We start from the raw sequence: 26,963 nt of genomic DNA, 5'->3' as shown, positions 1-26,963 counted from the left end.
ATAATTTACGACCATGCGGCAGAGATTTACAGCTCTGTTGGTTTTGTTTCCCAGTCGTAAGCCGTTGAAAGGTTTTCGTCAGGATACGGACAGTCATTAATGAGCGAGCCGAGCACCCTTTCCTATGCAGTTGATGGAAAGATATTGACAGACAAACACTCATCATCTCGTGCGGAGCAAATATTTCACTCCACGACGGACGTTGGAAATCCGGGGAAATGCTTTTGTGTATGTTTGTTTGTTTGTCCACCGATAATTAAGATGAGTAGGGCGCTGACAACTCGAAGCGCGATGCTGCGGAGTAACATTATTTGGAATGGAAACATGAGCTGGATCGGAAATTGAGCTGTTAAATGCAGACACCAGTGAATTTGGGTTTTTGAAATAGAAGGGAATGCACTCACGTGGCTTCAAGTAATGTTAATGTTATTAATACTGGGTACAGTGCACTGTGTTTTAATCTCTCGATTTCAAGCGCTTTTTGAATAGCGCCCAAACCGTTGATTTTAGTGATATACTTTGTTCGAAGAAGTTTCTTGGTATATTATAGCGCAATTTTTGACGAAAAAAAATCGTCCTAGCAGTGAGATAGAAAAACTATTTTTTCAAAACATTTAGATAGACATATGGTGTCTTCGACAAAGTTGTAGAATTGGTCATTTGAAACAACTTTGTCGAGGACACGATTTTTCTATCTCTCATACTTTTTGAGATATATGTCGTCGTATGTGAATGGCCCCTAAAAATCATACTTTTATCATACCCAAGTACCCAAGTAACCATAAGCACTAATAATAAGCCCTTAATCAGCATCATAGATGCGTACATGCATTATAATAGCACCACAAATGCTTACAAACCTTATAACAGCACTTCCGCTGCATAGAAACCTTATTACAGCATCATTAATGCTTCTAAGCCTGATGCATACAGGCATCAAATAAGCACTATATTGGCTTTATATTCGAATACAGGGCATGTTTAAATGCCATCCAGTGTTTTGACAGATATACCACGTGCTTTGTGTTTGCATATAGTGGTAAGAGGGAGTCAAACATAAATCTTCTCACTACTACAATTGCAGGTTTTATGACGGGGAAAAGTGATGGTTTAAATTGGTCACTTTTCTTTCCAATACTATTCATCTTATGTGGCCGTAGGAGCAAAGGAGCAGGACAACAACTCAACAATACGGGTGTCGCAGGTTCGAGACGCAAAATGAGGAATTTCATCATCATTTAACGAGGATCAAAATGTGGCAATTGCAAGTCCTCAAAAGGATGAAAACTACCAAAACGAATATGTCTGATACGAAGAAGTACTATCTGTATCATTTTAATACATTTTTTGCATACTATTAGAGGTTTCCGTTTTCATTCATTCATTTATTTACCTCGTGTACCAGTTGATGGCCGCATACGCGAAAGCTCTCTGGCTGCGTACGCGAAAGCACAAAATATTCGCCCTAAAAACCTGGCGAAAACAACTGACGTTTCTCACGTGGTCTTATATCAGCATTAGTGGTGCAGAGAAGCACGGTTATATCTTGGCACTATAATGGCACGCTATTTCGCCTTTTCTGGCATTATAATAGCATTACATGCGTATATAAAACTGACATGCATCAAATGATTACCCTATATGCGCATATAATGCTGTTACCGTGCCGCATTATCGTGCTTACTGGTTATCCCAAGTAAGTTACGAATTTTTTAACATAAAGTACACAAATTTGTATGAAAAAACTCGTTTAAAACAATTTTTGTTCATAACTTTTTACTTAAATTTTTACATTTTTCCATGTTTTCTACAAAGTTGTTAAACATCTAAAAATGCGTGTTTTTGCTGAATATCGCACCTCTCTATCTCTTAAAGTTATAGAATTATCTGTCGAATTCGTTTTAATAAGGCTTAGTTGTTTGATAGTAAAAACCCATGCAAAGACGCTTATAGACAAAAGTTTTTATCGAATGCCGAAAGGGGAGATATGGTACTTTCATGATTTGTAAGATTTGTCTGCGCCATTTTGCGCCGAAGCCAGTTATAGAGGCCTAAACTACCCCTTGAAAAAAGGGTAATTAATGAATAACTTTGTTACTTCAAAAGATAGAGTGATAAAAACACGGGTTTTTTCATGACAAACAACTTTGTAGCGAACACAAAAAATGTTGAAAATCTTGGAAAAATGTTATGATAAAAAGTATGATTTTTAGGGGCCATTCACATACAACGGCATATATCTCAAAAAGTATAAGAGATAGAAAAATCGTGTCTTCGACAAAGTTGTTTCAAATGACCAATTCTACAACTTTGCCGAAGACACCATATGTCTATCTAAATGTTTTGAAAAAAATTGTTTTTTTATCTCACTAATAGGTATATCGATCACAAAACGTTTTTCGTCAAAAGTTGCGCTTTGATATACCAAGAAACTTCTTCGAACAAACTATATCGCTAAAATCAACGGTTTGGGCGCTATTCAAAAAGCGCATGAAATCGAGAAAATAAAACACAGTGCAGTGGAACGATATATCTTTTATAAAGGAATGAGCATTAGGGTGGTGCGAAAAATCGTTTTGCTCCTCTGTTCATTTGATTGTAGATCAAATTTTGAGTGTCCTTCTAAAATTTGAGCTCATTTGGATGTATACTGAGAATGCACAGGCCGCCCTGAAAGCCATTGGTAATCGAGTGAGCTATTATTCTTAAGGTGAAGATGAATCGAAGCCAAAGTTCAAATTTTCAAGAGCACGGATCTGGAGAACCGAACATCCGTTCAAGCTGAAAACTTAATCGATTGGTCCCTAGCTGGTGGTGACCAATCGATTAGGTTTTCAGCTCAAAGGGATGTTTGGTTCTCCAGATCCGTGCTCTTGAAAATTTGAACTTTGGCTTCGATTCATCTTCACCTTAACTCAAGAGAGGTCGCGCATTCAACCATTGCCGACACCACCTCGCTCGAGCTGTGCATGAAAAGCGAACTTTTCTCAGGGTGCGTGTACTCAGTACACGCATGCGACCGATCTTGGGTTATGCAAATGCATGAACTACGATAACAACTAGGGGAAGACGGGGTAAGACCACCCGCCTAAGCAATTTGATTCATATGTCAAAATCAAGAATCAATCAATTCTTTTTCGACGCAGCATGACGTTTTTTGAAGCCTTAGGCATGATAAAAAATATCACAAGTGTTGCATTTGTGAAAGTTTATTTATTTCTTGAAGCTTGAAAAAGTTATGTCTCATCACGATTATTTTAGCGACAAGGTACAGCCGCCCACCCAAGGGGTAAAAGTGACCACCACGATTTTCGTACACAATTTCGCGAAAAGATATATCAGTTATGAATTCTACATTGATTAACGGAGATATTGAATCGTTTTTAGGGTTAATGAATTGAAAAAAAAACATAGATAGAAGGACTGTTCATTTTATAAAGCGGACACCTTGTACATGCAATATCTTTATAATTTATCAATGAAATCGCAATCGGGTTTCTGTACATCGCTCGACGTTTATGGAGGTTGGTTTTTGTTGAGGTTATCAAAATCAATAATTATTAGAAATTGGCTGGAAAATTCGACATTATTTTTTATTTTCAAAAATGCTTGTTCTTCGAAAGCATCATCAATCAGCAGAAGCCTACTGAAAAATATCAAGTTATTTTTGAAGCAACGATTTCCCAGGTATCATGAAATAATTTTTCTTCGGTTTTTTGAGGAGAAAAATATTTTAAATTTAAATGGAACTGATATGAGTAAAATCGAGGTTTAATGTACTTCCTGACGGAAGTCCTAACATATTAGAAATATGAAAACTAACCTTCAAAGATTTGCTTGTTCAGTCCCACGTCATATTGTAAACACAATAGAAAAACAAATGCTTTATTTTCATAAGACCTTTCAATGCACAATTACAATCATCAAAACTGCAACACTACTGTAACTAAATTGATTTTTTTCCATGCATTATTTTATAATGTGTTATTCTGAGATTACCTATTAAAATATTTGGAGAAAAACGCTTACAATTTGCTGTAGATCGATAAATATGCGTACACTATTTTAAAAGTATGAGATTTTTTCATAAAACGATCAAAAAGGGTAAAATTCTAGCTCATAGCTCTTTTTTATACAAATATATGAGCATGAGCATGAGCATTGATGACCGTACAATTCGTAGTTGCTACTCCGTGATTGACAAAAATCATCTAAATTGTACAGGGAACCAACAGATGTAGCTTGGGAGTAGCATAACGTCTTCAATGTACATTTTCGAGGACTCTGAAATTAGTAATTGTCGGAATCAGCCATTCTGATCCGAATCAACCACCGGATTGTCACTCACGCCGCTTCCGATTCACTCCTCAAATTCACTTTCTTTTTTTCACTCCCTTACTTCTTCAGCTCCACAGCACCAAGCGACTGTACTGTCCAAATTCAATCTCCAAAACTGACTCTCGTCTTCTGATTCGCGCTGCCAAAGTTTTCCGAGTCCTCACGACGTCGACGGAAGCACGATGTCGAAAGCTTTTTGAGACGGAACGAGTGTACTACTTTTAGTACTTATCTTGCATGCCTGCCTGCACAGAAACCATTGTCAAACTGATATTTTTACTTTTTTTTTTAATATTTTTTTTTGTATCTGAACTACTGCTATTCCTACAGTAATGTTAATAACGGCGCCGACCACGTCCTTACGGTCATCGGGGAAGAGAAGGAATGTTAGTGTGACACACGCTATGTCTGAACCAGACGATTATAAAAATCGAATGTACATCGGATTTTTTCTCGCTAGAGATCAGTATTTGGTCTATATTTTCATAATCGGAAGATTTTATAATATACTATACTATAAATTTTTTCCACTTTTTGGCTATTTTCCATACTAAATCCCATCCCATCCGTTTTTCGACGAATTTCAGCCCATACAAAATGTATGGAAAAAATTCACCGATAGAATATTTTAAAACCTTCCGATTATGAAAATATAGACCAAATACTGAATTCTAGCGAGAAAAAATCCGATGTACATTCGATTTTTATAATCGTCTGGTTCAGACATAGCGTGTGACATCCATTGTTACTTAAGACCGAGTATACCTTTGCATCTTCATGGTTGCCACGGGAAGGAATTTTGTTAGTGGGAGGGCTTCAAAACTACATGATCAGGATTCACCTTGGTAAGTGATGCGATTCATGTAACCTCTGTTTGAAAAGTTATCTATCAATGCGTCGACATCTTAAACATCGAACTATTAAAAGGTTTGAATCTCGAAATTTTATAAAACATCAATAAGCGCTTATGTCAACACTTAAAGTGTCGAACCATTCATAGTTTGTTCAACAAATTCATAAAAATACATGTTATGATACAAATGTGTTATAACAAGCATGATGCGAGCCCACTAGTTGGTAATCCATCCTCGACTGAGCAGTTACAATCGCAGCGTCAACACGTATAAGCAGGAAAATAAAATAACTCCGATAGCGCGCGAATGAAGTGCTAACTGAAAAAAAAATCACTCCGAGCGCGCGAAAAAAATAATCGGACAGCTTTGCCCTTCGCAAAGCACTCATTAGCTCTTTTTTATACACATATAGTTTCTTTAGTTATCTAAATCATTTTTTAACAAGCTTTTTACTTTACTTTTTAACTTGGAGTACAAGGATAAATCACTAGAGTGACCTTGTGTCAGAAAATTATGGAATATTATTGATTTTTCTTAAACTCTACCTTTACTTTAGTAGAATGGTAGAGGATACCAACATATAATTTGTTCAAAGAGATGAGGATTTTTGTTTTGCGAAAAATATTGCTTAACGTTGACGAGCAAATTTTCTTAGGAGTTGTTAAAAAAAATACTTCTTAAACCAAAAGCATTTTGTAAGATTTTATATTATCATTGTATAATAAAAGTTGAACAAGGCACAGTAGACTGATAACCGATTTTATCAACCAATAAAAAATATATAGCATAAACAAGGTGTTCCCTTTATAAAATGAACAGTCCTCATACTTATCATCACCTTGATACACCCATATTATGGAAAATATGTGGATTTGGCTTGTATTTTTAACAAAATTTATTTCAATTTACTTGTATAGCAACGTAGTTACAACTTTTGAAATGCTTTAGAAATTTTATTTGGAATATGTTTTTTTCCTTTACTGTAGAGCCTATTAAACCACTGCGACCATTATGTAGGAATATTGTGGTGTAACCCATATTTGATTTGGTGCTAATCAAATATCCTGTTACAACTAAAGTGTGATAGACATTGGTTGATATAGCGCACGATCCCAGTTAGGCTCGACTTGTTTTATAAAGTCTATAACCCTGTTAACCCTTTTCCAAACATTGACCTTCTTTGATTGAACAAAGCTCCACAGCTGCAGAGTATATGTTCAGCAGTTTTGTTTTCGATTTGACAAAAACGTCATTCAGAAGATTGGATTTTCCCAATTTTATATAGATGATACCAGCGAGGGCAGTGACCAGTAGCCTGGGACATGGTTATATGAAAAATTTAGATTCTCGCTCCAGTCCACTTTTTGGATTGCATCTAGGTCCCATAACAAGTGTGCAAAATTTCAGGTCGATCGGTGAAACTATATTTACGCGCCAGCCGTTCAAAGTTTGTATGGGATTTACTATGGGAAAACTTACTTTTGCAAAGAAAAATCGCAAGAGGTCGCCCGTTAACCTCTATAAAAATTCTGAATCTCGATCTATCGTATCTATAGGTATTTCTACGATGAACAACATTGCCGAAGACCGCAAAGCAATCCGATGCTTGTAGGCTATAAGCCTCAAGCACAATGTGAGCGGCAGCGCGGTACAACGGCATAACGGCAAGCCCATCTTGAGCTACACTCTACTTGTCAAGTCAATGTTGAAAAGGATTTAGTCAACACTGGATTGATAAGTACAGTGTAGATCAAGATGGGCATGCCGTTTTGCCGTTGTACCGCATTGCCGTTCACATTGTGCTTGGGACATAACTGTTTCACTGTAAACCGTCTTTTATCAGGAAAATAAAACATTTTTTCCCACAGCGGCATGTGATAAATGCGTGAAAAATCAAATCTCTCTTCCCCTGACTAGTTACGCTACCAAAGTATAGATGGCTAACAGTATGTTGCGTTTCGCGATTAGAGGCGTATATACGCTTCCAATCGCAAAACGCAACATACTGTTAGCCATCTATACTTTGGTAGCGCAACTAGTCAGATGATGACAGATTTGATTTTTCATGCATCCATCACATGCCGCTGTGGGGAAAAATGTTTTATTTTCCTGATATAAGACGGTTCACAGTGAAACAGTTAGGCGGAAAAGGTAGGAATATCCATTCTCTATGTTCTACATACGTTTGTTTTTTTGTATTATTGCACTACTTTCATAAAAATTGAGATCCGGCTGGTAGGAGCACTAGTTTGAGGTTGGAAAACCAGGATATGTGAGGTTAGTTTCATTGGAACTTTCGCCTGAGCGATTTTTGCGCTTCAATAAAACACGCTTCGGGACATTCTCCGCTGCCCCTAAAAATACCATTGGGTAGATAAATGAATTCTCTACCATTGGATCTCATTCAATTTCATACATAAGTGAAGTAAGCGGTGAAAATAAATATTTTGTTCCGAATGTTTTGAAACCATGAATGAGTTTGACATTGCTCTCGTCAACCATCATCATGACGACAGCAGCACACCCCACTGGACGAATTGTCGTATTGGGAGTTTATTATACAATATTTTTACATCTGACTTACCTGAGTTACCTCAAGGATGTCAAAAATCTTTGTTTGCGGATGACACAGGCCTCTCCGCCAAAGGACGAAGCCTGCGTCGATTGCAAAAAAGTTTGGATATTTTTCCTTCATACTTGCAAAAATGGAAGTTTTCTCCTAATACTTCCAAAACTCAACTAATAATATTCCCACATAAACCAAAAGCTGTTTATTTGAAACCTTCAAGTAGACATGTTGTCACGATGAGAGGGGTTCCAATAAATTGGTCAGATGAAGTTAAGTAGCTAGGGCTCATGCTAGATAAGAATTTAACTTTCAAAAATCACATTGAGGGCATTCAAGCCAAATGTAATAAATATGAAAAATGTCTCTATCCCCTTATTAATAGAAAATCAAAACTTTGTCTTAAGAACAAGCTTTTGATATTCAAACAAATTTTCAGGCCAGCCATGTTGTACGCTGTACCAATATGGACTAGCTGTTGTAATACCAGGAAAAAAAGCTCTGCAGAGAATTAAAATTAAAATTTTGAAAATGATTCTGAGGCTTCCTCTCTGGTATAGTACCAATGAGTTACATAGAATGTCGAATGTTGAAACATTGGAACAAATGTCAAATAAAATCATTAATAATTTCAGGCAAAAATCGTTGCAATCATCTATTGCCACGATTAATGTGTTATATGTTTAGGTTAAGTTAGGTTAAGTAAATTGAAAAACGGTATTTTTTTTCCTCTTATAAGCAGGTGAAATTAACTCACCTGTAAAAAATCTGAACTGCTACGGCAAATGAAATGTAAGATGTTGTTAACAAAATGTTAATTAAATCTTAAATTTGTTTTACCAAATTAGGATGATAGTGTTTTCTAATAACACAGAACACCTAGATATAAGAAATGAATGTAATGTTTGGAATGATACTAATAAAGAAATTAAAAAAATCAGAGGGGGTTGTGTACAAGACACGACCGCATGACGTTAACTAAACCAAGTGATTTTCTGCATTTGAATTTTAGTCGATTGTCATGGTTGCAGCCTTCCTTTAGTTAAAACTCTAACATGATATCGTAACGGTCGCAACATTATAGATTTTCAATTGACACCCAGTATATTGCCGTAAGACGTAGTTAACGTCAAAAAACATACATCCCTTGCGGTAACAATTGTGGAAATGTAAACACGGGGTGTAGAGGTAAATACGGCCTCCAAATAGCAAAGGTGACACACTAATATTCCTTATTGGGCTAACCGCAAGGACGTGGCTGGCGCCTTTATTTGCCCTGTATAAATAGATGCACTGAATTAACTATGCACACTGAAGAAGATTATGACCAACCCCAGCCGAGCTTCTAGTTGATTCTTTGTGCATCTTTACTGACCTCGATTAATCACGGAGTTAGAACCATAGATATGTATGGTCAGTCTAAACTAAGCTATGATCCGCTAATTTAGAGTGATTGGAGAGCCAATAGGCGTGATTTCCTTTACAGTTAAATCGCTAATCCCTTGGAAGATTCAATTTCAGTGAACCAGTTTTAGGTACTAAATAGACAAATTACAGTTTATTTTTGTCTATCTAATAATCAGAAATCCATTATTCATTGATGATTGTTTTGCGTAGCGTTCAATTTGCGCTATTGATGTGCAGTCGAATCAAAGATATGTTGCATTTGTTTAGCTAATCTTTTGACGTAGTTAGAGGGCTTCATGAATTTTCAGGAAATTCGATTTCCATTACATTAATCTCTTTAATAATTTCTTCTAGATCATTTTTTTATCCTCCCGAATTCGGTACTGGCAACGATATTACAGTGAAACCTCCATGAGTCGATATTGAAGGGACCATCGACTCATGGAAATATCGAGTCATGGAACAGCAATCCTTTGGAAAGCTGCTTCTAGGGTCCATCATAGTAACCATGATATTTTGTTTTTAGTATGGTTCCATGAGTCGATATCGAGTCATGGAACATCGACTCATGGAGGTATCACTGTATACAATTATTGTATTAGTTGCAAGACCTTGGATGTTTGAATGTAAAACCAGATGTCGGGGTTCAAGATTTGTTTTTAAAAGGATGTTCAAAATGGAAAAATAGATAGCTTTTTTTTCTAGTCACCCCGTCACGTTAAACACTTCCACAAAAACCTTCTAATCATATTGCTGTTTGCGTTTGACGTGCAAATCCAGTCTAACTGAGCTTCAAATGCGGTAACACAATGTATCCAAAGGATACTTAGCAACCATGATGCATATCACCGCCAACCTAGCAAAGAAAATCAAATTTTGACTTCGCCTTCCTTATTGAAAATCTTACCGCATTTGATATTTGCATTTCAAACGCACACAGCAATACCTAGGCACAGGACACCAATTCGAAAAACTTACCGTCCATACAGATGTACTTCACCCTGACGGTACCTTCCTTCCACACCACGGCAAACGGGTGGTCCTGGGCGAACACAAAGCTACAATGGTTTTTGCCGGAACACCTGAAAGTGAAATCGATAAATTGAGAAAGATATGGTTAGTCCGCTGCTAAAAGCAAGTAACGTAATTCGGAGTAACTTTGATCAGCGTTATGAATATTTCTTGAAAATTTCATTCGAAAAGGCAAATGTTCAAAGTTTCATTGTCTCAAAATAAGTAATGGCAGCCTTTGCTTGTGATTTCACTCTGTATTTTGCTTTTCAAATGTATCAAGCACGTTTCAAACAATGTTTGAGGTGATTTAGCTGATATGGGATAGCATTGCTCACCCTTGAAGATCGGTAATATAAAAAATGTCGTAACTTACCAAAAGCATGGCCACTGAAGACCAGGTGGGTTATTCCGATCGATGTTACCCAGTTTCACGGTAAGTAAAAAATATCATCCGCTGGTGCTTAGGCGCGGTTAGGAAAGATAACTCCCACAATTTTACGCGGCGCCTTTGGTGTCATTCGGAGGAAATTGTGCGCCCTAATAATGCACTCGAGAAAGTTTATTGCTTTTATCGAATGTAATTAGCTGGGCGGAGAGTTAGATTGTGATCGAATTTTCAAAGGCCTCAAGTTACAGTCATTGCCTGCCGGCGTGAGCCGGGGAGATCAATAAATTATTGCTTCTCTGATTATATCTCTCTATCGGGGGTTTCGGTTTAGAATTTGAAACATCAACCTAGATAGTTTGAGCTCACATGTGCCATCAATTCATGCCTGCGGTCTATCAGCAGGACCTCAATTTAATCTCTGTTTTCGATATTCTAACGAAGGGGTGGTCAACGTGCGGCCCGCGGGCCACATCCGGCCTGCAACTTCATTTAGTATGGCCCACCTAGGATTCGAAGATTCTTCTCATATCTGGCCTGACGACTATTCTACCATTTTATAAAAAAAACCAGTTTATTGATGCTTCGAATTGTAAATGTATAGCAGAAAGATTTCATATCTCATAATAACCATGTAAGACATGTTCAACATATGAGCCTATCTCAACTAGGGGATTGCGTTGAAATAATCCAAAATTGAGTTATAGATTTGAATAAGATTGTTGGGAGCTCTTGTGCACTAAAAAATTGACCGACCGCCAAATATTGTTTCTGAGATTTGGCCCGCAATTTGAAAAGGTTGGGATGGCCTGTGCTAACGTATCCTATTCAATGTGTTCGGTCACTCAATATCGAACTGTCCTTTGCTGGTCGCTTAGATCATTCCGTATCCGGGTCACGCACAGGCAGGCTGTCTCTCTAGAATGCAACTGCAGCACGACAACGCCAGAGGAGGCGCTAATGTCCATCCTGCAAGCTGCATATATGCACGTCATCGAAGGAAAGGCTAATTCCGAACAGAAGAAAGTATGAATCCTAGAACAATCACATACACGTACAAACTACAAAAACTAGACTTTTTTTTATTTTTCAGGTAACAGGGTGGCCACCAAATTTCGATTTTGAAATTCCCGCTGAAATCCCGTATGCTGATACTTTTTCAGGTGTGTCAGTGCAAAACCAACGAAAATCAGTTTGATTCTAAATCATTATTTGAAAAGCAACAATCACCAACGACGCGTACAAATTTCAATGACGGCCTACTTCGCTTTAATCCTTTGAATTTCCCAATAAAAATAAAGAGTTCTTTAAAGCAAATAAGTTCAAAATATGAATGAAACAAGGCCACATATGTAGAAGCACTTACTTAGGGCTCACTCACAATTTGAAAAACACCGAAAATTATATTTTTTGACATCCACTTACCCTCTCATAATACTTTTTGTATGGATATTCTACACATTTTATATGAGCTGTAACAAATTAATCGTTATTAAATCGTAAATTATTCAAAACTTTGTGACATATTATAAGCCTTTATAAACAAAGGCTCGTTATCAAGATTAGTTGTGGTATTCAGCAATTACAGAAGAGAACCAATCTGCAATAAGTAATTAAACTTTGATTCAAAACGTCGAGTCTCAAATTTCCGGTTTTTCCCGTCTTTTTCCCGGTGGATTCAAATTCCCGTCTTTTTCCCGCTTTTCCCGTTTTTCCCGGTTCGGTGGCCACCCTGAGATAATCAGGATCAGGAGTGGAAACTTCTTCAAAATTTAGAGAGCACGGTGTATTATCGAGTACCAGCTATATAACATACATATTCGGTTATTGATATGTAATACAATTGGTACCGACTAGGTATGGTCGAGTCTCGGATTTTCAAGCCCAAACCCGCATCCGACGGCAGCATTGGCAAAAAAGCTCTCAGTTAATAAAAGTGAAAATGCTCATTGAACACTAAGCTGAGAAGCAGGTTCTGTCCCAGTGGAGAAGTAATGCCAAGAAGATAAAGAAGAACAGTGATATAGTTTTCATTTGTCATTTCTTTCTGCTCTGGATACGGTGGCCGCAGTGCGTATAAGCATAGTTTCCTCCTCGTTAAATCGGTTCACACTCGACGGCTGTTCTCATCCTCGTCATCGTCGTCAACCATTGGTGCGTGTTGGAAAGTAAACCGCACACACATATTACTGTCACATTGATGTAACTTGCCACCAGAGCGACAGAAACCCCATTTTCTAGCTAACACTTAATTAGCGACCCGTTTCAGTTCGTAAATTATACAATTACGGACATGTGCGAGACAGGCAGAGAAGCGAGCAGTCAGTGCTATCAGGGGGAGGATGGAGAAATTTTATAAACCAATTATCTTTTTATTTTCATCGACCTTCGAAAGATGCCGCATGTGAGAGAACTCGAAATAGGGTCAATCGGATTACACGACAGGACGTGGGAACGCAGAAAGGCACAGTCCGATGGAATAGAGTTTATCTGGAAACAAAAATGGTTAAATAGGGGAACTTACGTATTCTCGGCGGCTTAAGCCGATGCCGAGTTTCTTTTGTAGTTTTCTCGGACATCAGCAAATAAATTCCGTGTTTGTCTATTTACATTTATGCGTTGCTCAATCCTCTATCGAATCGCACCGACAGACTTGTCAAGCTGCTTTTGGAAACGTTTTTACAACGCTGCGAACATCCCTTGTCAGTGTGACTATTGTCGGCAGCCTCATTCTCTTCGGCAACTTTCCCATAACAACTGCTGGTGAATCTCTTCGGCAGCTCCAAATCAGTCGCATTTTGAGGCGTGCTCATTTGAATTGATGGCATCTCCGGCGATATCGTTTGTTTAGTCTCGGAAATCTCGCCAGCGGGAAGCGGGCAGAACAAAGAACCACCTGAATGTTTCCACTGATGTGTTTTGATAGAAAAATACTGTGTATTTGGCGTTTGAAATTTGGTTGCCGATAATAGTCGAATGGTGCCCAAGCCGTAAGTCTCCCTAAATGGACAAACGGTTTAGTCTGCTTTCTTCAGCCAAATGGATCCAAATCGAGCACTGGGTAACATTCGCCGGACTGTAATGTAATGACATAGAATAGCTAAATAGCTAATGACCGAGTCATAAAACTGTTTGTTGACCATTTTGGCAAACCCTTTTCTGTCGTGTAAGAACCCAAACGCCTGTAGCTGTGTTTTAACAATGATATGGGATTATAAAATACGAAATAAAATCATTAGGATGTGACGTATGGCCTATGGCAGTTTTTTATCTTTTAAATTTCGTTTTATCGGAAAAGTAGTACAGTTAAACCTCCATGAATCGGTATCTGAAGGTACCATCGACTCATGGAAATATCGAGTAATGGAACAGAAACGCCTTGGAAAGCTGTATGAAGGGACCATCATAGTAATCAATTTTTTTTTGTTTACACGGCGTGTCTGGTAGAACAATATTATCACAAAAAATAGGCATCGCTAAATCTTTCAGCATTCGAAAATATAGGTTTTCAGCTTTCATTTGACGGGTTCCCCAAAAAAATCCACCGAGGGATCCCGAACATTTTTTTTTATTTTAAATTTTTGTTCCCCGAAGTACAATATTTTCAAATATTTGGCATGGTAAAAGACAGTTTTTTTCTCTCAAGCTCGATGGTAGCCCAAATTTCAAATTAAAGTTGATATAACATAGATATATAAGATTACATATTGTAATAGACATAACCGTCCTATGTGATATTCGGGATACGACACTTACTCGTACAGTGGAGGACACACTCAGTTGAGTTCAACTAATTTTCATTCTTTTACCATGATCCGCACAGCTGAGCGGTAAGCAAATTAATTTTAACTGATATGTCAGCCTAACATCAAGTTTACTTAAAACAGCACCTTTGGGTGCCGTTACCAAACGTCACTTTTACTAAGATGTCAACAAACGACCTTTTACCGAGATTTGCACAGCTGAGATCGGCATTCGGATTTAAGTGTGTATTTGATTCTAGTGTATAACTGCTTCTGTTCATATTTAGAAAAGATTAATTTTCTTTTCCTTCTTTCTGGAATTACACCCCTCAAATAAGAGTTCTTCGGTTACTTATTAACTGAGAATTTGATTCGCCTATCATGATTGTTTTTTTATATTGTGTGTAAGAAAAATAAACTCGACCGATGAGATCCAATCAACCATCCTGAAAATTCCACAAACTACGTAACGCTCTAGTAGGAGGGGGAATAGCGTTTAATTTTTCCATACAAAAAACGTTACGGAGGGGGATGGGGTAAGGTGGTCAAAAATTTCCGATTTTAGCGTTACGTAATAAATGGACGCTGCCAAACGATTGATACGAAATAGATCTCTTTTGAACCATTTTTACAAATCAATATCACTTGCTGCTGAGTTAATATTGTCTTATTTTCCACAATTAATATGATATAAAAAACAACATGCCAAAATAGTGACTCTTTGAATTGAAAATAGTCTTGCAGTTGTGTTAACTCAACTGTGATATTCTTGAAAATATCGTGGTCAACAGGCACAATCTGGCTTCATAAATAAGCAAAAATGCCACATTTGACGAACAGAAAATCTGTTCAAGATTCAAGAAATGCCATTCCATGATCAAGTAAGTACTAACAGTTTGGACTAGACCAAAAGAACCATTGAGTCAATTTTTTTTTTTCAAACAGTACGAAACAGTCGATAAATTCGATATGTTTGGAAGTTTGTTCATTATGTCTCTGCAACGGAAATTCCATGGACATCTGACATAAAAAAGGGACAGGGATTTGAATTTGGAGATCCTAATTAATCCTGACTTAAGTTTATGGAGTTACTGTAAAAACAGAGGCAGAGCTCAAGGCAGACTCAGAGCTCATTTTGCTACGACCAATAAATGCAGTCACTTGATTGATGTTGCTTTCATGAAATAGCCCAAAAAATTGCAAAAGTTGCACCCTGTATTCGCTGATGTCCGCACGAATGGGAAGGTATCTCGAGATATTGAAACCCTTAAATTAAAGTCATAAAAATCTACTGTAAATTGCAATTACTCAACTCTACGGGGCAAGTGGGCACATGCAATTTAACTTTTTATTTTTCCTCATAATACTTACCGTTGCCAATAATCACATAATTAACCATGTTTCACGTTGAAAACATATATTATATGAATATGATATCAATCTAAAAGGAGTATAAAATGGTAAAACTTTCTTGTTTGTAAGCTACTTACGTGTTTTAATTACTGCAGTAATTGTGAAAATTGTTCTGCTTGTCAGAAAACCGCTTTTACGGTGGAATCATTTTTATGATTTGATTTAACAGGAAATATCTTCCACTATATTCTTATTAAATTTTGAAATTCCAAGCTAAAAACATCAAAATAACTTCAATACTATTAAAAAAGTCTGTGTAGTGTCACTTACTCCGGGTGCCTGGATAATATTCTTAATGAGGATTTTTTAAGCTTTTTGCTAAGGCTTGGGTAACAGGGCATTTAAGCATATTCCATTTACTTTTTTTTTTGTCTTTATTTAAGAGGCTTTCAGCCGAGCGCTGGTTCACCTTCTCATTTACTTTTGTAGGCCGTTTTAATTTTGATCCATTCTACTTTTAATCTTTAACGGTTGATTGGTAAAGAAAATTCTCAATCAATAACTAAGTACTCAACGAACTCTAAGCTGGGAAGCAGGCTATGTCCCAACCGAGGTGTAATGCCACACAGAAGAAGAATAAATTTAATGTATTCTAACCATGAAAAGAAACAGTGCTCGGTTAGATATACTTTCACAGTATGAATAAGTGAACAGTCGAACTTACAATATATCTAATCGAATAAGTGTCCTATAGCTCAATAAATCCTCAAAATCACATAGGACAGTTTTGTTTTTTTACAAAATGAAACTCAATAGATATGTATTTATTTTTATTTTATGAACTTTTGTATGGAAATAAAACTTTTATCCAACGAAGCTGTCTTTTGCAATGATTACATTTAAAAATAATGTACTCTTAAGAATAAAAATTTTAAATAAAAAAAAATGTTCGGGATCCCTCGGTGGATTTTTTTGGGGAACACGTAAAATGAAAGCTAAAAACCTATATTTTCGAATGGTGAAAGATTTAGCGATGCCTATTTTTTGTGATAAACCTTTCCCATATACACGCCGTGTTTAGTATGGTTCTATGAATCGATATCGAGTCAAGGAACATCGACTTATGGAGGTATCACCGTACTTTAATTAGTAATGTAAATAATTAAAATAATATAAATATAAATAATAATAATAATAATAATAATAATAATAATAATAATAATAATAATAATAATAATAATAATAATAATAATAATAATAATAATAATAATAATAGGAGAAGAGGGGACAAGATCGAGCGACACGTCGAGAAGGAGTTCTGTTGGGCTGGATGCATCGATCACGAGTGAGAGTCGTGATTCACCTGCACCCACTGCTCCAGGACCGACAGCGGATATGCAACGACAGCAATTACGAGACGAACTAGCACTCCATATGGGCACAGCAGTTACGCAGTTCCGTGGGACAGACCCCATGTCCCGGCACCGGATACCAAAGCTGCGGTATTCCTACCGGCTGACGAGTGCAGTAAGCATCCTAAATCAGGATATTTTGCCACAGTACTTGGAAGCCGTGGAGAACCTTGAGGATCTGCAGTTTATAGTGTATTCAGCTGCAATAGCTGTAGTTAAGACGTTGGGATTGCGAACGCGCCCGCAAGGAGAAGATGGCACACGCCCCAACGCACAGAAACCCGTATGGATGCGACGCCTTGAGAGCCGAATCGCAACACTGCGATCAAAGGTTGGTCGATTAACACAGTACAAGCAGGGGAATCGATCAACGAGGCTGGTTCGTCATGTTGCTGAAATTGTTAGGCCCGCAGAGCTCCGAGATCTCAGAGAAGTCGACATTACTGAGATCCTCGACACCCATGTACAGCGGTTGAGTGCTCTTGCGAAACGATTGCGACGTTATGGAGAATGTTCGAAGCGGAAGGAACAAAACCGGATGTTCAACATAAACGAGAGGGAGTTCTACAACCGCATCCGAAATGACAAGGTCGACTTTGGCGAGGGACTTCCAGAGATTGGCGACGTTACACAATTTTGGGCCAATTTATGGGAGAACCCCGCCGAACACAACGGCGATGGGATGTGGTTAGCAGAAGAAGAGAGACAATGTGATGGAATTGGAGACATGACCGCGGTCGTGGTAACCGCTCAGGATATACGTGAAGCTACCCGGTATACCAGGAATTGGGCTGCACCAGGACCTGATTTTGTGCACAATTTTTGGTATAAAAAACTCACAACGATCCATGGGCGGATGGCGGAATGCTTCAATACGGTACTAGGAGACCCCACGCGGCTACCGGAATTCATCACCAGGGGTGTCACATTTCTTCTGCCAAAGGACCAACACACAGCTGACCCAGCGAAGTACAGACCAATAACGTGCCTTTCAAGTCTGTATAAAGTGCTATCGTCGGTAATAGCGAGGAGGGTGCAAGCCCATTGCGACGCCAACAACGTGATGACCGAGGAACAGAAAGGGTGTCGCAGAAACACGCAAGGCTGCAAAGATCAGGTCATCGTAGATGCAGTCATTGTAGGGCAAGCTACCCAAAAGCAAAGGAACCTGAGTATGGCGTACATCGACTACAAAAAGGCATACGACTCAGTACCGCACTCGTACCTTCTCAAGGTACTGCAGTTGTATAAGGTAGACAGGAACGTCATCAGGCTGATGCAACACGCGATGGGGATGTGGAGCACATCCCTACACATTACCGACGGTATAGCTGTGTTACGGTCCAGGACTCTCAGCATCAGGAGGGGGATTTTTCAAGGCGATACCTTTAGTCCGCTGTGGTTTTGCCTGGCCATGAACCCCCTCAACAAAGCACTCAACCAATGCAACTATGGCTACCAACTGAAAAGTGGGGAAAGGAGCACAAGAGTTACCCACACCTTCTATATGGACGACCTGAAGCTATTTGCGGAATCAGTGCAGAGGTTGCATCAGCTGTTGCAGCTAGTTACGACATTCAGTAACGACATCCGGATGGAGTTTGGTATTGACAAATGCAGGTCAATTCATCTACGTCGGGGTCAAGTTATGGATGCCAGCTGTTTCCGCGTCAACGAGCAGGAGGAGATTCGGAATATGGTTGAAGGCGAAACGTATAAATACCTTGGATTCCTGCAACTTAGAGGTATTCGCCATACGATGATCAAGAAGGAGCTGCAGGAAAAGTTTTTGTCACGTGTCAACTGTATTCTGAAGAGCTTTCTGTCTGCCGGCAACAAGGTGAAGGCGATCAACACGTTTGCTGTGCCCCTGTTGACGTATAGTTTCGGGGTGGTAAAGTGGACCAAGACTGACTTGGAGGCGATAGAACGAGCAGTACGAGTGGCGTTCACCAAGCACCGAATGCGCCACCCAAAATCGTCCATTGAGAGAGTCACCCTGCCACGTGCAGCAGGAGGAAGAGGCGTCACCGATATCCAGGCACTATGTGTCTCCCAGATCCAGCAGCTGCGGGCATATTTCGTAGAAAGCCAGAACCGCCACGAAATTTACCGCACTGTATGCGAAGCTGACCACGGCTTCAGCGCCCTCCATCTGGCGCAGGAGGATTACCAGCTGAACTGCGACATCAAAACTGTCGATGAGATGATCGCAATGTGGAAGCAGAAGGAGTTGCATGGAACGCACCCCCATCAACTGGAGCTCGAGCACATCGATAAGGTGGCGTCAAACACGTGGCTGGTGCGGGGTGACCTCTTCTCAGAAACAGAAGGTTTCATGGTAGCCATCCAGGACCGGGTAATTGCGACGAAGAACTATCGGCACTACATATTGCACGAAGACGTGGAGGACCGCTGTAGGAAGTGCAATTCAGTAGGGGAGACTATCGAGCATGTCGTTGCCGGCTGTTCAGTACTAGCTGGATCAGCCTACCTCGATCGTCACAACGAAGTTGCCAAGATTGTGCATCAACAGCTTGCCCTTAAGCACAACTTGGTGGATCGATTTGTGCCCTACTACAAGTACCTGCCTGACCCGGTTCTGGAAAATAGTTGCATAAAGCTGTACTGGGATCGCGAGATCATAACGGACGTCCTCATCCGTGCCAACCGCCCCGACATTGTAGTCTACGACAAAAGGATGAAACGAGTTACACTCATCGACATCGCTGTACCGCTGGACCACAATGTCCAATCAACGTTCTCTAACAAGAAGTACCACGACTTGGCGGAGGAGTTGAAGCAGATGTGGCACCTAGAGGACGTCCGTATAGTTCCGGTAGTCCTCTCAGCGTCCGGAATTGTCCCGAAATCTCTCCTAAGGTCCCTAGACGAGCTGGAATTGAAGAAGGACCTACACAGCATCCAAAAAGCGGTGATTCTTGGAACCTGCAGCATAGTTAGACGGTTCCTGAACCACCACAACTGAGAAGCTCATCCAGCAGACTCATTAGGATAAGTAAAACCGACCAATGAGATCCACAGAGCCTAATCCCATTTGGCATACAGATTGCCCGGGGTAGGTGAAAGTTTCCAGCATTTTTTGCTGAGAAGTGCCAAAACTCTATAAAATAATAATAATAATAATAATAATAATAATAATAATAATAATAATAATAATAATAATAATAATACTAATATTTCGTAACACTAACATTCCTCCCCTTCCCCAATGACCGTAAAGACGTGGCCGGCGCCGTTATTGACTCTGTAATGTTTGGAATTTACGAAATCGTACACTGAATATGGAAAGCATCTCCCAAGCACCGTCTGTTGCTGCCTTGTGCAATTTTTATTGTTTTGGTCAATCACAGAATCTGGATGGATGCCATTCAATGTATTGCAGGAATTTATGGATTAATCTATAATGATGTTTTTAGAGTTATTCCTAAAGACATCCTCTGAAAAATTACTGAAGAATCAGTGGAGCAGTACATGGAAGAATTCCAGAAGAATAATGAGAATAAAAAAATGAATGCCTAAGGTTTTGCTAGAAAAAAATAAATAAATTGGGATATAATTTTTGAGATGGGTTCAAGGATTCAAAAGTATTACTTTAGATAACCTTGTCGTATTTCTCAGATGGAATTTTGGTGAATTTGTTGTAAGTTCGTTAGTGGATTTCTTTATTTTTCCTTATGGAATATCATAGCGAAGTTTCCGGAGTACAGTAGCAAGTAAATTAGACTGCTCACAATACTAGGTCAACAGTATGACATATTTGTTGAATTGGAGCTCATCCTTCCACACGGAACGTATCGTGCCTGTGCTGAAATACAATGTCACCTACATGAAATTGCGGCTCCTCACTCGGTGAAACGTGATTGTTTTCCCCAAAGACCAGTCGTCACCAGTCAGTGCGACAAGAAAGGAAGGATAACGAAGCAGCCAAGCACGCACTCACCACCCCTTTTTGGGTGCCTCTCTGCAAGTTGTGCGTAATAGTGCGCATGTTTCTTTCTTGGCAGGTAACGTAATTTAATGAGCATTCTTACCTTGCGAGGTTATTCGTCGTTCCATTCCGTGTGGCAAGCAATACCACCAGTGGAAATAGTACAGTAGACAAATAAACGCAGAATAGTCACAGCTGGGAAAAATCGAAAAGGGTTTGTGGCGGCTTTTCTAAAAATCTTTTCTAAAATCGAACAAGACGAAAGTAGAAGGGCACACGCCGTCATGCCAAGCCAAGGTTGACAAATGATAGAGCGAATACGGGGAACGGATCTCCTTGGAGTGGGTAAAGTCATTCACCTTACTCGGTGTTGATGGCGCTAATTGAGTTTGTCACAATATTTACCCCATCGGCTTCTTAGGAATTGAATAGAATGGTCTTCCTACTTGGCATGGCAAAAAAAAATAATTGCGATAAGATATTTATAAACGCACTTACATAAATTATGTTATGTATACCTAACATGTAATACCTGACAGGATATCATTTTTAAGCTATCCAGATTTTTACGCTAACCATAAAACTAAGAGGGGTGATTCAATTTTGATGTTTCTGGCGTACAGATTTTATGGTTTGGTCTTAGTAGGCTGTTATTTGGGATTGTTGATGTTGCTGTCAAAAATTTTCACTTTATCTATTAAGGAGTGATAATTTCTGTGAATTCGAGTAGTGTGTGATCCTTTGACTGTGACGCTTGCTCCTGCGGGAGCGGGTGGAGCGGTTAAGCAGGATTAATCGTGTTTCGCGCGCAGTGCAGTGGGGGGGGGGGGGGGGGGGGGGTTGAAGTGGCGTGATTCGCGGACTTATTTAGTAGTGTGTGATCCTTTGACTGTGACGCTTGCTCCTGCGGGAGCGGGTGGAGCGGTTATGCAGGATTAATCGTGTTTCGCGCGCAGTGCAGTGTGGGGGAGAAAAGTGGCGTGATTCGCGGGATTATTTAGTAGTGTGTGATCCTTTGACCGTGACGCTTGCTCCTGCGGGGGCGGGTGAAGCGGTCAAGCAGGATTAATCATGTCTCGTGCGCAGTGCAGTGGGGGGGGGGGGGAGTGTAGAAAAGTGGCGTGATTCGCGGACTTATTTAGTAGTGTTTGATCCTTTGCTCGCGTCACTTGCTCCTGCGGGGGCGGGTGATGTGAGCAGGATCAATCGTGTTGCGCGTCGCTCGCGTGGCATGATTTATTAGTGGCGCGGTTCGCGAAGCAGGTTAGTTGTGTTTGATCCTTTGCTCGCGTCGCTTGCTCTCGCGGGGGCGGGTGATGTGAGCAGGATCAATCGTGTCGCGCGTCGCTCGCGTGGCATGATTTATTAGTGGCGCGGTTCGCGAAGCAGGTTGGTAGTGTTCGATCCTTAATAATTTATCATGGTCTAATCGCTTATCAAAGTGAATCCTGTGACCCAACAATCCTCCCCATTAACAAACATCCCTCCCAGTAACCTTTGTGGAGATGCAGAGGTAAACACGGTCTCCATATAGCAAAGGTTACACACTAACATTCCTTCCTCCAATCCCACCTGACTGCAAGGACGTGGCCGGCGCCGTTATTGACCCTGTATAAATAGAAGCACTGAATTATGCACACTGAAGAAGATTATGGCCAATCCCAGCCGAACTTCTAGTTGATTCTTTGTGCATTTTCACTGACTTCGGTCAATCACGGAATAGCAACCATTGATATGTGTAGTCAGTCTAAGCTAAGCTAAGCTAAGGAGTGATAATTTCTGTGAATTCGATTTTTTGTTGAATATTTATCTTATTTAGGTTCTAGAGTTCTTTTTGATCTTTCGACCTTGACGCTTGCTCCTGCGGGAGCGGGTGACGAGGGCAGGATCAAACATGTCGTGCGTATGTCCACGGTAAAAAGAAGCAAGGTATTATACTCCGATAAATGACATTTGGCAGTGACGTAATTCCTATCGCAAACTCGAACGAGTGCAAAAGAAAGCAAGGCCTGCTCTCCTTTACTATCCTCAAGGCCTCATGCTTGACGATAGGAATGGCGACACATGTTTTGATGGAAAATCGTTGTTTACACGTGGGAATAGCCTACCTTGTTGTGTCTACCGTGCGTAGGTCGAGTAGTAATATGAAAAAGCGCCGCGGATCGTTAGTAGTGTTTGATCTATTGATCGAGTCGCTTGCTCTTGCGTCGGCGAGTAATGAACACTTGTTCGGGGTACAATGCGTTTATCGAATTATATCGCGAATCCGATTAGGCGTGCTTATCTCATGGATCGCATCACCAACTCTCCCAGATCTTTACCTTATCCCACTAACCCAATATCCTTTTCATGACAACTGTGGAGATGCAGAGGTATACTCGGTCGCTAGTAACAACGGTTGTTTAACTAACATTCTTTCCCTTCCCCGATGACCGTAAGGAGGTGGCCGGTGCTGTTATTGACTTTTAAAATTTGAGCTCTCGATTTGTGCACATTGAAGAATGGTAAGCTAATCCCAAGCCCCATTCATAAATTCCCTGTGCAACTTCGATTGTTCTGGTCAATCACGGAGTAGCAACTACGAATTGTACGGTCATCTATGCTCATGCTCAATATTTATCTTATTTAGGTTCTAAATATTTGAATTTGCTTCATACTATTTTAGGAACTCAAGATCCACGAAACTGTCTGGGGAAAGATTTCAATGGTCGATTTAATTGAGACAACAACGGGCTTCAATTATTACAACTATTCCCACTCATATGCGTCCTGACCAAGTTATATAAGAATGCTAAAAAATTGCGTAATCCCAAGGGAATGTGGAGTTGCAAAATATGCGTATTTTATACGAATTGACAAGATGTTTACTGAAAATTCTGCAAAAGAAGGATAACCTGAGGGCTTCAAAATTATGATTCAATTCTTTCTATGAGAAAAGACAGTCATTGCTTTCTAATGTTTGGAGAGAACATTTGTTTAATTAAATTGGGTATTAAAACGAAGTAGGCCGTCATTGAAATTTGTACGCGTCGTTGATGATTGTTGCTAATTCATTTCACGATTTAGATTCAAAGAAAAGCAGTTGGTTTTGCACTGACACAGCTGAAAAAGTATCAGCATACTTTATGCATGTTAGCGCGTACAGTGATACTTTTTCAGGTGAATATAAACTATCAAGACTGAGTTTTATCACTTTGATATGCAAGCTAAAAAGTCATCATTGTTGTCAAAACGAATGACGGGCTACTTAGCCTTAATTCGAACATGGTTTTTTTTTATTGTTGAAATAAATATTCGGAGTTAAGAAACCTACGTTTTATTGCATACACTGTTTCACATTCGAATACTTTTCAGAAGGAAAAAGCAAAGTTTTAAAAGAATCACGTCAAAACAAAAGCAATCATTCGAAAACTGCTCTAAAACGGTTTAGCCGCGCCAGTCAATCGTAATCCATGATCTATCTTCTAAATAAATTTCACTTTCTTTCTGCTTAATTCCGAATTTAATACATTATTTTTTTGGCCTCCAATTAGGAAAGAACAGATTCCCGATTTTGTCAACCCTAAATTCTGCATGGGGCTGACAAAATCGGGACATTACTGTAACTAAAAACTCAGCCCAATTAGTGAATGTCTTTCACTAGGTGGGCTACAGGTATAGTGCATCGAACGAAAGTTGACTGTATTTATGATATCAAACTACTTAAACACACATCATGATAAAACAAATTGAAGACAATCAACTTGTCATGTATGGCAAAATAGTGAACCACTGCACAGTGGTTCGTTCTAGTACAAATGTCGGCCAAAACCTCAAACTCTCTTTAAAATAGCTGAAATCATATATTTGACATATTTTATGCCATATTGAATTATTATGAACTTGTATTTTCGATTTTTTCTTGTTTTAAACTAATAATTAGAATATTCAGGTTTGGACAATAAATTTTCAACTTTCAATCTTTCATACTAAATTGTCAACTTGAGGAGGCTGGTTCGCAGTTATATATTGACGGGTTGAAATGAAATTTTCACAGCATGCCATGCGTTACTTAAATTTGAACCTAAATTTTTGAGTAATTTTTCCATGCACAACTCCAATAGTAAAAACAACTAGACTAAAGCGCAATTTTTGACAAAAAAAAAAATAAACTGTTCATCCAAAGATATGGAAGCTCTACACAAAAACCATCATAAGAAAATATGTTCATCTCGTCTTAATGTCCACCTTATTTATTTTACGCGCCAATTTTTCAAATTTGTAAAAAAAAACTCTATGATGAGCTCGTGATTGGAAAAATCACTCAAAAATGTATGTTGAAATTCATGTGATGTCTAAAAAAATGTGAAAATTTTATACACATGTGTCCAAAAATATCTCAGATCTAACCCTGCCTTTATGCAAGTATACTATATCATCCATTTAATCAGTTTCAGCACGATTATCATGTTTTAAGCTTCAGCCTGTTATCATACTTGTTTTAACAGCGTAGGGAATTTTCCAATTTGTTTCATTTTATCTGGAGGCTGCATGTCGAAGGAAATAGTTTCGTTCAACCATCTTAATAAGCCGAGATAATTTGTGTTATTTTATTAAATGACAGGTCAAATTTAAATAAATGGTAGTTTAATAACCAAATAATATCAAATAGAGGTGTTCACCATATATAATTAAGGTATAACACCAAAATATTGTATACATAGGGGCCCAGAGAGTCCTAGCGGCAAACGCGCAGCTATTCAGCTAGACTAACCTGAGAATCGTGGGTTCGAATCCCACCAGTCGAGGGTTATTCGGTGAAGTAAATTTTCTCGACTTGCCAGAGCATAAAGTATCATCGTACCAGCCAGACGATATACACATACAAAACTGGACAACCAGCAAAGAAAGTCCTCAGTTAATAACTGTGGAAGTGCTCATAGGAACACCTACCTGCTTAGAAGCAGGCTTTGTCCCAGTTGGGACGTAACGCCAGAAAGAAGAAGAAGAAGAAGATTGGAGCGAGTTTTTCGATCCTTCTCGGGATGCAATTCATGGCTACTGCGATTGCAATACACGTACTAGCGTATCACAGGATTATTATTATTTAATTAGAATTGCACTTCATACACCTTCAAACGCGTTGAAAGTGGTCTATCGAAAGTTTTCGCAAAATAAAAAAAATTAAATTTAAAAATTTAATTTTAAAAATAATTTGTACCCTACTTGAAATCTCTTGTTTTTAGCTTTCGAATGAACTTATTCTCATCGTGGGCATTCGCGGGTTACTAATGTCTTAGGGTACTTTTATAAAAAATAATATGTTTTTTGAACAATTTTAACTTTAATGCACTTTCTATGAATATAATGAAAATTTATATTCAACTCAGGTGTGCTTTATGTATATACAAAAAACTTCTCTGAAGATACCATTGCGGCTTGAGCTCTCTTTAAATTCATAAATGGCTTGTGAAAAATGGATCGCAAATATTATTTTCTTGAAAAATCATGTCCACGGTCCGCTCAAAGAGCTGTATAAAATTCAAACTCCAATGAATCTGCTTCAAACTTTGGATTTCGGGAAAAATAATACTGTTCGGATAAAACAACTTTGATTTTTGAGGTTTTGGCCGCCCTCGGACCATTGTGCGCTGAGACGTCAAAGAATTAACTAGTGCATTGGTACACTGCTTACCTTGATGCATATTTTTATCACTTTCTTACAGGAATTTTACATGCATCATAATAGGCCACAGTAGCGAGTCATGCCATACTGCAAAATTGTTGTAGTACTGCAACAACGAAAACGACATTTGTCAAACGACTAGACAATTCCTATGATCTGTAACTTTTTAAATCGTTAAGCATTGGCATCAAAAGTCTCTAACTAATAATTTTGTAATCATATTTTCAGATGGGATGTCCCGGAAGACATTGTCGCCTCCGATGTTATTCATTAT

The 26,963-nt window shown here is 39.0% G+C and overlaps 1 protein-coding gene across 2 annotated transcripts in view; it reads right to left on the bottom strand.

The window, feature by feature from the left end:
* Nucleotides 1-26,963, bottom strand: part of LOC5575982 — a 526,418-nt gene that overhangs the window by 264,289 nt on the left and 235,166 nt on the right. For both annotated transcript variants that reach the window (XM_021846000.1, XM_021846001.1), the window contains exon 4: nt 10,144-10,247. In XM_021846000.1, the coding sequence (XP_021701692.1) occupies nt 10,144-10,247 (104 nt within the window). The remainder of the gene's footprint in view (nt 1-10,143; nt 10,248-26,963) is intronic.

The sequence above is a fragment of the Aedes aegypti genome, chromosome 2 (assembly GCF_002204515.2).
Source record: "Aedes aegypti strain LVP_AGWG chromosome 2, AaegL5.0 Primary Assembly, whole genome shotgun sequence".
NCBI classification, from domain to species: domain Eukaryota; kingdom Metazoa; phylum Arthropoda; class Insecta; order Diptera; family Culicidae; genus Aedes; species Aedes aegypti.
This window is presented reverse-complemented; position numbering and strand designations above follow the sequence as displayed.